The following is a 12,819-nucleotide window of genomic DNA, read 5'->3' as shown; positions in this document are numbered from 1 at the left end:
GATCTGACCACAAACTAATCACCCTGGATATACATTTACCACCTCCACCCCCAGCACAAAAGACTACAGTGAGAAACTTCTCAAAAGCTGATTTTACACTTCTCAAGAGTGTGATGGTATCATTTAAGCCCACAGGGCCAATGGAAACCACATCCCACAATGCTGAATCCTACAAATGCTTTCTACGGACATCTCCAAGAATGCATGGATCATGCAATCCCAAATAAAACCAAGACCCTCTCCACCAAAGGAAAGCATCCTGTCTGGTGGACCCCAGCCATAAACAAATTCCATAACAAAAGAAGGAAGCTACTGCAAGACAGAGCAAAATCCAATAAAGTGAAGGCATCTCTGATCAGCACTAGTAGAAAGCTACGTTCTCTCATAAAAACATCCAAGGCCAACTTTGAGAGAAAAATCGCCAAGGACACTAAAGATAACCACAAGGCATTCTTCAGTTATGTTAGAAACCTGGGCGGAAACCCTCAGATATGCTCAGAGTTAGTACACAACGACAAAAATTTACCGAACCCACAGATATTGCCAACATTCTGGCAGACAGGTTCAGTGCAAATTTCTCCCCTCCCTCACCTCCAAAAGAAGAAATACTCATCCCAGCTGAATGTAACCTCCCTGTCATCTCTGATGTCCAGGTAAGAACCGCCCTTAGCAAAGCAAAAAACACAGCATCTATGGGACCCGATGGTATCCCCGGCTGCGTGATACGTGAACTCCAAGAGGAGCTAAACCCGCATATAAAAATGTTATTTAACCTTAGCCTTACTACAGGATATGTACCTGAACACTGGCGTACAGCAACAGTGGTCCCACTCCACAAGGGAGGCTCCACTACAGACCCTGGGAACTACCGCCCCATAAGCTTGACCAGCCTGGTTTGCAAAGCTATGGAAAGAATTATTATGGAACTCATAAATAACGACATTGGGGACCTACAGACACTTGATCCCACCCAGTTCGGCTTTGTAAAGGGCAGATCCTGCCTTTTGAACCTGGTTGACTTTTTTGAAACAGTCACTAGAGCCATTGATGAGGGCAAGGCAGTCCATACAGCCTACCTGGACTTGGCTAAAGCCTTCGACACAATACCCCACTCAGGGATCATAGATAAGCTAAACAGCTTAAATGTAAATCCATATGTCACAAGATGGGTTGCAAACTGGCTAAAGAACAGAACCCATAAAGTCAAGATTGCGGGAGCCATGTCAGACTCAAAGCCAGTCGCAAGTGGTGTCCCACAGGGCTCTGTCCTGGGACCCCTCTTGTTCGGCATTTACTTCTCTGATGTGAAAGCAAACATGGGAGGGTTGTGGCTGACAAAGTTCGCAGATGACTGCAAACTAGGCACCATAGTCGATACACCAGCTGACACATACATCCTACAGAAAGGCCTCACTGAAACGGACAACTGGTGCCGGAATCATGGCCTTAAACTGAATGCCAAGAAATGTATAGTCATCCCCTTTGGGAAAAACAAAGTACCCACAAATTATCACATAGACAGTAACCCACTGAGTACCGAAAAAGTAATCAGAGACCTGGGGACCCAAGTTGATAGTGACCTCTCATTTGACACCCACGTTGCCAAAGTGGTTAGAAAGACTTTCTACCTTGCCCACCTTATCATGAAAGGGTTCACATCCAGATCAAAGGAGGTCATCATGCCCCTGTACTCCTCCCTTATCAGGCCCATGATTGAGTACAATGCCCCATTTGGTATGTACCTCACCCGGCACTTACAACAGCTGGAGAGACCCCAGAAGTACCTCACAAAGAGGATCAAGGGTCTCCAGCATATGTCATATGCTGCCAGGCTAAAGAAACTCCAGCTCTATTCAGTAGCATACTGCCTGCTCAGAGGTGATCTGTGCCTGACTTACAAGGCCATGTCCAACCAGGAATTGATGGACATGCTCCACCTCAAAAAATCCAAATCCATAAGAACCACGAGAGCCAAAGATTTAAACCTCAGTACAAACATGAATAGAACATGCTGGAGGGACAGATTCATAACTCAGAGGCTTCCCATACTCTGGAACAAAATCCCAGTCCATGTTAGGCAGAGCCCCTCACTGACTCTCTTCAAGAGAAATCCTGACGAGTGGATGGGAGATCGTAGGTTTACCCCGGGGGTCACCCCTGTGTCACTACTTGACAGAGGCACAGTAAACTAATTTTAATAAGTAAGGGGGTCTTCAATGTGTCACTACTAGACAAAGGCACAGTATCCTAAATTTATTCTATACACCTTAGTACCACTACATGGGGTGGCGAAAGCCACATCTCTAGGGCTAGGCTTGCAAATGCCCCAGGGCAGATAGCCTAGTACTAAACTATGAAACGACTAAATTTAGCCTGAATGACTTTTCATAGGGCTATTAAATGAATCGTACCTCCTGAGTCCATACGTTTCAGTGGATAATGGATAGCTTAAGGCCAGCAGGGGGCAACAGAAAAACACGCTCTTTGTTAATCGCTGTTGGCTCGCTTTTTGAAGCTCGTTTGAGTGGCAACCTCAACAAACTGTAGCATTGCAGTTTGCCTTGCAGAATATGCATGCTTGTTTCTCAAGTGGGAGAAGAAGCAGCTTTTAAGTGTAAGTTTACTGTTTGCACTGTTCTTACTGAGCACAGTTTCAGTAATGTTACTGCGTGCTGATACTTACCTGAACTGTCAGATCACCTAGCGCGCGTCTACTCACCGGTACCAAGTTTTGTAAGCACGAGTCTGGACCAAATAACATTCTTGAAATCCTGATTTGAATCACAAGTTGGGGGAACATTCTCAGACTTGACGAAAGACCAGAGTGGAAAAAAAACGTGTGTGTGGAGACGTCGAAATACTGAGACTCAGCCCTGTTCCATACCAGGAAGTAGGCTGAAGTAAAGTTCGGGTAAAGGCAGAGATTCACTTTTCAGTATAGGGACTTACTGGTTTATTCTGTTCATCTCACCTGAGGATACGGAGAAGGGTAAAAGAGGTGGTGGGGTTACTAAACGTTTTCCCCAATTCCAAGACTTTCACTCCCTGTGGCCTGCCATGGCTATGGAAAACCCTGAAGATCTTGCGACCCTGTCCCAGTTAGAAGAGGGAACACTGCTGGACTCCCTAATCGCCAGGTTCCAGAAGAAGCAGATCTACGTGAGTCCATGTTTGTTGTTTAATATATCCACGTTGTGTACAGTATGATACAGCTACATTGTTTTAACTATTGGATTTCGTGGCTTTGGGTGTCCAATTCACAATTTCATCTGTATAATCTAGGAATATAGTTGTTTTTTGGACTCTGCTGCTCTTGTTTTCTCATTTCGCTTTAAGTTGGTGATGTTTCGTGGCACTGTATTTTGTATTAACATTTCTATATCAATGGACTTGACATTGTAATGAATGGAAACTGAGAGGTGGCTTCGATTTGTGGAGCTCGTAGAAGCTGCCGTGACTGGAGACAAAGTTTTTATGGTGGTAGTCATTCAAATCAAGGGCCTCCCTCAATTTAGCAGCAGTAGTTTGAATGGTGAAAGCCAAGTCTTTCATGGCTTCATCGCGTAATATTCCGCTGGAAGTTGTCCCTACCATTTTACATACACACACACACTTTTGAAATCAAATTATTTGCGTTTTGCTGGCAGCAGTCTGCGAGTTTCAGTCAATTGCTGTTGTCCTTTTTGAGGTCGTTGTGATGCACACATGTTGCGTAAAGAGTTGTGTACAAACAATACATGTCAGCTTTAGAAACTGGTACATCTGGATGGTACTTCGCTGTGTGATACTTTTAACAATGACTACAGTTTTATATTTTTTGCCATGTCAGTTAACAAAAACTACAATGATTGTGGCAAAATATCGTCGATATTATTGTAGATTTGCATTATTCATTTTATAATTCATTCATGTAACCACATTCTTTAATGTTAAGTTACACATGCCTACTTTCTACAGTAACAATTGTGTGGCCTCATGGGCAGAATAGTAACATATGATCAAACTTAACATTGGACATGAAAAATACATTGGACTTAATTTACCCATTTTGATACTATATTTATAATGTTTTCGGGCATTGCCCTTAAGGTATAATAGAAGGGGGAAGCATACAGCTGTGTTGTAGCATAAAAGCTTTATGAAGACCTGCGGTAGACAGTCCTGTGTTTAATGTCAAGATACAGGAGAAGCTTAAAGTGTTTGCCGGGATCACAACCGTCTTTCCTGCTTTAGGAGGTCACAAAGGAGTGTCAGTAGGGCAGAGCCAGGAAACAAAATGCTAAAACTGAAACGGAATAAAGATGAACAGCGTTTTAGCTGAAAGATGTTGTCAACAGATGACAGGTGAAAAGTTCAAATTTCTGTGCTCTTTATTTGTTGTGACCAAATAAGTGAAGAAAAGTGTACATATTATAAAATAAGATTGGAAGAGAGCAGTAGTCAAGAGGACAAGGCTGAAAGTTGTGGGCAGCACATAACAGATAAGTTCAAGTTTTATGCTCTTATTTGTTTTGATCAGTCCAGCGAAGAAAAGGGTACGTATTATAAAATAAGAATGGAAAAAGAGTGCTCAAGAGGGCAGATCCAATCTAATGGGGCTTGAGAAGTAGCAATAATGGAGAGCTGTGGACTATAGTGTTTTTGCAAAGCTCTCAGAATGTTATGGCAGTTGTGTAGCGTCTAGGTCCTGCTGCATGTCTTCTTGCCTTAAGGGCAATGCCCGAAAACATTGTCAATAAATAAGTATAGGGTCAAAGGGGCAGCTAAAAATAATGGGTAGAAAACCCATTATACTTGCTCATACCTCTCGATTAATGACATTGGGAGGAATGTTCCTTCACATTTGAAAGGCATGTTATGCATTCAGTGTGTTCAGAATTTTTCATTGATTTTTTTTTTTTAGACAGCTGCGAAAGATATTCAGTAATGAAATGTGTTTTATTTTTATGAAATTTAATGACAGCAACAGTCGGGTGATAACAGAGAAAGAACATTGGACTTTGTGCAACCAAGTCACTGGGTATTCTAGAGTTGCAGTTACGCCCAGTCCAGTGTTCTCCCTTATCGCCTGAAAAGCTGTTAGTTTGAGCTAGAAGTGAATAAATGATTGCACATGTATTTTTTTTTTCTAGTGAAATAATGTGAATTGTGTTTGCTTTGTTGCACAGTATGGGGAGACAGAGGGAACAGTTCCATGCTGAGTCTAGTATATTAAAATCAATATTTCCAGAAGAAAGGGCTAAGAATTGAGGATCACGTGCAAAGTGTGGTGTGAAAAATCCACAGCAGCCCTAACCATGGCAACAAAAATCACTGTATATTACTGAAAACTACACTTAAATGTGTTTGTTTTGAATGAAGGTGGTCAGTAGGATGTTATGTCTGAGCTGGAATATGAGTACCCCGCTGCCCATATCAGCCGTGACTTCATTAAGTGGATGGTTGCATTGTCTTGTTTGAGATTTGATTGGAGGTGGCTAAGATGCTTGGCAGAAGTAATGGACTAGTTCTTATGAGCATTTTTAGTAAACTGTTCAGATGTCTGTGTAGTAACTAATAACTTGGCTTCTTTATTTGTCCTTACAAGGACACTATCGCATGCACCTCTTGGCTTGGAGTTCTAGGAAAGAACATTGTCTTTGTCCTAGATCTTGCTCTGGCATTCATCTTTCAGGCTTTTATCGTGGCAAAACTTGGTTGCTTTTTTTTTTCATGGTGCAGACAATGGTAATTAGAAGGCATGCCTCTGTGTAATTACTACTAATTTGTTTTTCATTACTAATCCTAAGAAAGATGATGTCATCTGCACGCATTGCTGTTTTGAACTGCAGAATGTCTCAGATGATAGGGAAGATTGTAAAATGAAGGGGCCCTAGTACCGAATTCTGGTGGATGTCAGTTCTGAATAGGAGAGGGGATGTCAAACTTTTGATTAGAATAATACGAGGCACACATGTTGAAAATCAAAGGAAGAATGTTAAGACGGAAGAATGAATGTTAAGACTGTAAGGGACTGAGTCAAAGATCCTGTTTATGTCCTGGAAAATTGCACCTGATAGCTGATTAAGGTCTGATATGCAATAAACTGGGATGAGCAGGAAGACAGTAAAACTGAAAACCTATGTGAACCTTTTCTGCTCAGGGCTGTGTTCCCTACTTTGAGATGCTGTTTGAGTTACTTTGGAGATGAATGATTCCTATATTGTCTTAATTATGGTGTCAAAGCCATGGACTAAAACTAAATGCCAAGAAAATGTTTAATTATATCCTTTGGTAAGCATGGCTCCCATTATAAAAACAATCACATTGACAACATACCCTTGAAAAGTGATCATGTAGTCAAGGTTCTGGTAACCCATGTTGATGGCAAGCTGTCTTTTGATCATCATACATCAAGTATTGTAAGGGAGTCCTTTTCCATTGCATACTTTGCATCTAAAGGTATGGCACCCAGGTTAAGGGATGTAATCATTCCTCTGTACTCTACATTCATTTGGACAATCATTGCGTATAATGCCCCTTTTGGTATGGACTTGTCAAATATTTGTTACAATTGGAATGTCCACAGTGCTTCCCCACTAAATTTTTATGATCTAGGCACTTGATTCTATGTGCACCATTTTAAGCCTTGTCTGTCGTCTTAGTGTCATGCAGTGTATTGAGAGGTGACATCTGCCTCCCATATACTGCCTCAGTATACCCCTATCCTGTCAGATCTTTTAAAAATTTGCAAGTCCAATGGTTGCATAAACATCTTCTCAAGGGATCGCAATCTCTCCTGTAACATTTAATAGAACATGTTGGAGGGATGGGTATGTATTGCAGAGAATTCCGCTTCTGTGGAATCTTCTTCCACTCCACATAAAGCAAAGTACTTTTTTACCCTTTTCAAATATAATATGGATGAGGGGATGGGTAACCACAAATTCACCCTCCAACCCCATTTTAGCACCTTTGCCCCTCCTGAATAGGTGCAAAATGTTAATCTCTCAAAATGTCCTTGTTCTGCCCATCTCTAGGTTATTTCCAAAACAGAAGTTCTAAAAATTACCATGGGAATGGAACGCTAGGTTTCTTAAGATCCTCACAGGTTAATAGACTAGTATGTATCTGTAAACCTATGAAGCTATATTTAATAAACAGAAGTTAGGAGGGAAATGATATCCTTTTTTATATTGCGGTGGTCACAGTGTTGAGAGATTGGAGTAGTAGTGGCATTTTTCTGTAAGTAGATCAGGGAGTATTTCTGTCGAAACAACTGACATGTCAAATATGATATGGCTGTGTGATGAGAGCTGCACATTTTGTGAAGTCTAGTGTACAAGTGGGAAATACCGCTAAAACTTTTATTTGGTAGTTTGAGTGTAAGATCAAAGTGCTTTATTGTGATTCTTAGTAGAAAAAAGTTGGAGGTCCATGAATTAAAGAAAAGGCAGAAAAAATGGGGTATTGGCAAGTGGGAATGCTAAAGACAGATCTGGAAGTGTTTTTTTATTCTAAAGCTCAAACCTCTGTATTTGGAGTGGGACTGGGGAAATATTAGTGTATGGTTTTGCTGGGTTAATATTTGTTGGCTTGTAAATTCTGAAAGGAAATACTGTATACACTTGCATTCTGATAATTACTGGTACAAACTTTGTTTTCTACCCTCATGCTTCTACTGAAAATAGGTTATGCCAACTATTCTGTTTAACAAACTAAATAAATGCATTTTTTAACTCTTGACTGGGTAGTATATACGACTGCATTCTCCCAGTGGTTCAGAGGGCTCTCAGAGTTAAAATGAATGTGGTGCCTATAATGTGGCACAAGTCAGAAAAGTGTATAAATTCTTACTCAAGGAGTGGCAATTTTTCATTGTGACCTTTTGTATAAAATGTGTTTAAAATCCTGGATAGTTTTACTCCCGTCACTATAGTTTACGAGAATGACAGATCCAGGAGGAACCTTGTCTAATTTATCTGTATTTGTTCTGTTGATTATCCCCGTTTTTGTCTTTACTTCATTGAAAAGCAAGAAGTGGTAATTAAACCAGACTGACTAAAAGAAAACACGGTATACGTGAAAACGCATATAAAGTCAATGTTTTGACAGGAGCTTAGGGGCTGTGATGTAATATTCTAAAGCAAAACACTGTAGTGTGGTACCTATAGGTAGACTAAAAAAAATCACGATGCTAGAGCCCATGTGGATAGACTCTGGAATTACATTTAAATATCTAAAAATTATATAGAGTCCAAAAATGGTGTTAAAGTGTAGGAAACATCAAGACATGATGAAATAAACATATTTTTCAGTATCTGGGTGCGGTTCTTCTTTAAGTTACAGGCTTCAAGTTATCCATTTGAATTTTGTGTAATTGTGCTTTTCCTTTTTAGATTGTAGGGCCTAAAATGTCTGTTAAGCTTTACAAGCTAATTCTGCAGGATGCTATTGAACTGTGGGAAAGTGAATAATATGTATTGTCCTTAACTTGAAAGTGGACCTTTAACTTTGCCAAGTGTTGTTTTTACTTTGAGTTCACTAGATCAGGTGACTGATCAGTGATTTATCAGTCTCAGTCTTACTATTTGAAAAATGCATTCTTTCAAGGAAAGTGGTATTTTAATTGTTAGAAGCTGCCACAGTCAGAAAGCTGCTGTTTTCCTCCAAAGTTCTAGAGGTCTTTAAAACTGGATCAAAAATATGCACGTACACATACAGAGAGAACCTTCTGCTAGTAGCAGAGGTCTTGAAAGATGGCCCTTCCCTTGTCAGGACCTCCCGTGTACTAACTATGCAACACAGGAAATGATGGGAAAGCTTAGGTTCCCCACATTTGTTAATGCTGTTCTTGCTTGGGTTCAGGGTATAATGGTCCCCCCCCTGTCTGCACCTACTCGTGTGACAGTGTCACTTAAAGGCAACTGCGCACTTTTTCCCTCTCCTCCTTCAAACTATTGCCCATGTTGTTTATTTTCCTACCCTAATTTTTTTATTTTCCCACTAAGTATGCATAGGTCCTAAGAACATTAGTGCACAGCTTGGTATTGCTTGCATTAAACTGCACTGATGCAATAATGATTCCAGAGATCTGTATTATACTCTCACTGTGCTGTTTGAGTTTCTTTGATAGTCATCTGAATTTTAAGTGTGCTGTTATTTGGCAGTGATACTGCACTGAGCTTTGACTCTCATTATGGTGGTTCATTTCTGACAGCCATGTGTATTTTATTTATTCGGGTATTTGATACCCAAATGGTTCCACTGAACCAAAGGGCAATTTCTAGGCATGTATTGGTACTGCCACATTGACGCAGACTTTTACTTTTTGTTTGAAGGGGGATGTCTTAAAAACTGTTCTAATAAAAATAAGTTGTACTTGAAGTGACTTGTATTTCATCATATAAGGAGTATGATGAAATACAAGTGCAAGCTTGACATTGGGCTTAAGAATAAAAGTATGGAAATGTATTCCAGTGGTATACCTTTTGCAGAAGTACACTTAAAGTTAGGAACAGTTGCAGACATATTACATAGTTGTAGGATGTCTTTGTTCCAGTAGTTACACAAACTGAACGAACTAGATTACCACATGAGAATATGTAAAGCTGAGTTTTGCAGTATGAGTTATGTTTCTATGCAATCACAGATAACAGTAGTAAACCCATAGAAAAAAACTGCAAAAACAGCAAGTTGTCCAGTAATAACAAAGCTTTTACTCAATCGGAATAACAGAAGTGATTAACTCATGGCACTGGAAGCACAAGGCAATGAGAGGAACTGAACTTAAATGGCCTTATTAAAAAAAACTCGGTTAAACATTCATTAATTGCCATAAAACCATTACAGGTTCATAGGTTAGTACTAAGCTAACTGCCTTGCAAGCCATTTTAAGCCTAGCCAATTATCCCTTGTGAGACTCAAACCCTGCACCTTGTGTTTGTAAATCAAACACCTTAACCATTAGGCCACTCTCCCAGATACAATGGTTAAAAACCGATAGAGACCAAACATTAGCTTAAAATAAACAATATAAAATATATATATATATATATATATATATATATATATATATATATATACACATATGTATAATACTACAGATAAAGTAACCCCCAAGTATAGGTTGGTACTAGGCTATCGACCCTAGGGCCTATACAAGCCTAGCCATAACAATTCCCTGGCTATTTCTTCCCACACTATTTACTTCCCTGGATCCCTGACTAGCATAGTGACTGATGTGATCCCCGGGGTGAATTTCCTTTCTCCCATCCAAATATACAACCAATATATACCATCCAATATATACAAATTTCCATTAAAAAAAAAAAAAAAAAAAAGCCTGCCTAGGCTTAAAAAGGACCTTGTGGTCATTAGCCTAGTAAACACCTATGAACCCATCAGCAGAATACACTATTCAAAGTTGTTGTGTCTTTCGGCTTATCCCAGTTAGGGGTCGCCACAGCAGAACTCCGGTCCGCTAATGTTTGGTAGTGGATTTTTACGTGCCGAGTTACCAGCCCTGACGCACAACCTTCAACGACAGCACGCCCATTCACGCATGCCTCCACACAGAAGACGCTCTAGCTGAGAATCGAATGGGACAACGTCTTGCTGTGAGGCGGCAACGCTACCGCAGCACCGGCAGAGGGAGGAAATAACCCAAAAGGGTTTCTTATCTGAGCTCAGCAGCTAAAGAGATCCAGAGTAAGAAGCAGTTTTCCAAAGACATCATTTTTTTATTACAGCAGTAGAAAACTGAAAGGGTCCTGTCTGTGGGTTTGAAAGGCAATCTCTGTAGTGCAGGAGGATTGGTCCATCTCACCCACATACAGGCAGTGGACAGGACTTTGAGCTTTGGCAGACTGCCAGAGGAAGGGTAGCAAGGCCCTATTACCAATATGCCACTCAGGCAGTGTGTTAGCTGAACATCTTAGTTTCATACGGGAAATTGTGCTAATGAATACCCAATGAATGATGCTAAAATACTGCTCATTTGCATTTCAAAGGAGGTCTGCAATGGGTGGGGATTACAAGATATTCAGAATTCTTTAGAAAGGTCTTTACAAGTAACTACAATTACTGTGTGCTGATCAGGGCTTAATAGGTCTGCCTGGGATTTTTTTTTTTTTGGGCGCATTTTGTATGCCTTCCAGTACAGCTGCTCTCAAAGGATGTTCCTATATATTCAGTTTATACTGGCATCATCAGTACCATCATCCCAGCCTGGAACCAAATCAGTAGCAAGCTGGGAAGGGGAGATGGGTTGGAGCGGAGCAGCCCCCAGCATCGTGTACTCTACCCTGCATGCCACAGGATTTTTTTTTGTATGCACTAACTGGGCAAAGCCATTGCCTACACTCACAGACACAAACACATACACACCACTGCACATTATTTCAGTTATCTCCGACCCCTGTCACCAATGACAAAATGCTAACGACAATGTACTATGCAAATATAGCATTATCCCCACAGAAAAGTGTTAGACCAACAGCAGTAATCATCCTCCCTCCATGGAATAAGTTAGCAAAAATCCATGCCTTCCCACCCAGTCTCCTCCACCGCCAAAGACTCTAGTTAAACTCTGGAAGGGTCACAGTCAGGGTTCCATTCTCCTACACCACAGATCTGGGGCTGCCTTGGAATGTTTTAGGAAACAATTGCATACTTTATTTTTTACTAAAAGATGTTTGAAACATGCAATATAGAACGCCCACAGAGCAATCTAAGCATTGTGTTGCTTGAATTATGTGATCTAGTTTAAACAGATGTGTCAGAACTGATTCTTGCAGATAGTAAACTTTAAATATTATTTCTATGCATATGAAAAAGTATCACAATCCCAAAATATTTCATGCCTGCATTGATTTAAGTTTGACTATGACATGTATACTTTGCCAAGGAACAGCCTGATGTATCGCCCAATATATCTTTATGATTATTTTTGCTAAGATATTTGCAGTAGGAATTATTTGATCCCAACAGTCTGGCTGCTGACTTTACCAGATATATGTTAAACTATCTGATTTGCATCTAGTGGAATCTATGGAATCAAGATTATAAGAGTTTCTTACATGTGGAAAATATATTAAAATTTATAACTATGACTCATGAGTAGGATTTGTTTATGAAATGGAGGGATAGATCTCCAGGCAGATTAAGCAAGATGTTCATCATACTGATCACTGCTGCAGTAGACTTAGTTATATGGGTTATATTTTGCCAAGGATATAACAAGCTGGCCAGCTTCCAAAGCTTCAGGGCACTTTCTGTGCATCCAAACTGTCAAGCAGCTCGAGTTGTACTCACTTAAAGATAGGTTTTGGTCACAAAGCCCTTCAGATCATTACTGCAGCAGAAGAGTAGGCTTTTAAGGATCAACGGTTGGCTTGTGCTTTCCTTTGCTGGGCAGAGAAGTTCCCTCTGGGGGAAAAAACTTCCATTTTCTTAAATTTGTTGATGTTTTACTGCTTACATCTTCAGGAAAGTTGTGTTAATGCTAGGAGTGCTGTGTTTAACGGACTGTCTAAAGACTGTAATGTACTTTTAAATAGAACACTGCCAGTTTCATGGTGTAAACTAACAGAAAATATTTTTTTCTGTGAAGAAATTGTGTTTATTTTTCTTTTGTGGGGCAGGCATAGTATATTGAAGAGCATTTTACCATCTTTCTGTCAAAAAAGTTAGTTTGTGGACTGACGGTACTTACCAGCAATTGCTGGTGGTTTTCCGCAGGAAGAGGCACCATTTTTGGCTGGACTATGAAGCAGACTACCAGTTCCACAGTCAGTCCTTTCAGCCACAAAAAGAAAAAGTTAAGCAAACGGCAATTTC

General features: G+C 40.2%; 1 protein-coding gene across 2 annotated transcripts in view; it reads left to right on the top strand.

Annotated features, from left to right (window-relative positions):
- The first annotated feature begins 2,465 nt into the window (after positions 1-2,465).
- Positions 2,466-12,819, top strand: part of LOC122807596 (myosin-IIIb-like) — a 2,420,886-nt gene continuing 2,410,532 nt past the window's right edge. Inside the window, exon 1 of one of the 2 annotated variants that reach the window (XM_044078517.1) lies at positions 2,466-3,159. In XM_044078517.1, coding sequence (XP_043934452.1) covers positions 3,058-3,159 — 102 coding nt within the window. In that variant the 5' untranslated portion in view covers positions 2,466-3,057. The remainder of the gene's footprint in view (positions 3,160-12,819) is intronic. The other variant, XM_044078510.1, reaches the window with a different exon arrangement.

The sequence above is a fragment of the Protopterus annectens genome, chromosome 1.part1 (assembly GCF_019279795.1).
Source record: "Protopterus annectens isolate FY-2018-M chromosome 1.part1, PAN1.0, whole genome shotgun sequence".
Taxonomy (NCBI): Eukaryota; Metazoa; Chordata; order Ceratodontiformes; family Protopteridae; genus Protopterus; species Protopterus annectens.
The sequence above is the reverse complement of the archived record's forward strand: the minus strand, read 5'-3'. Positions and strand labels throughout refer to the sequence as shown.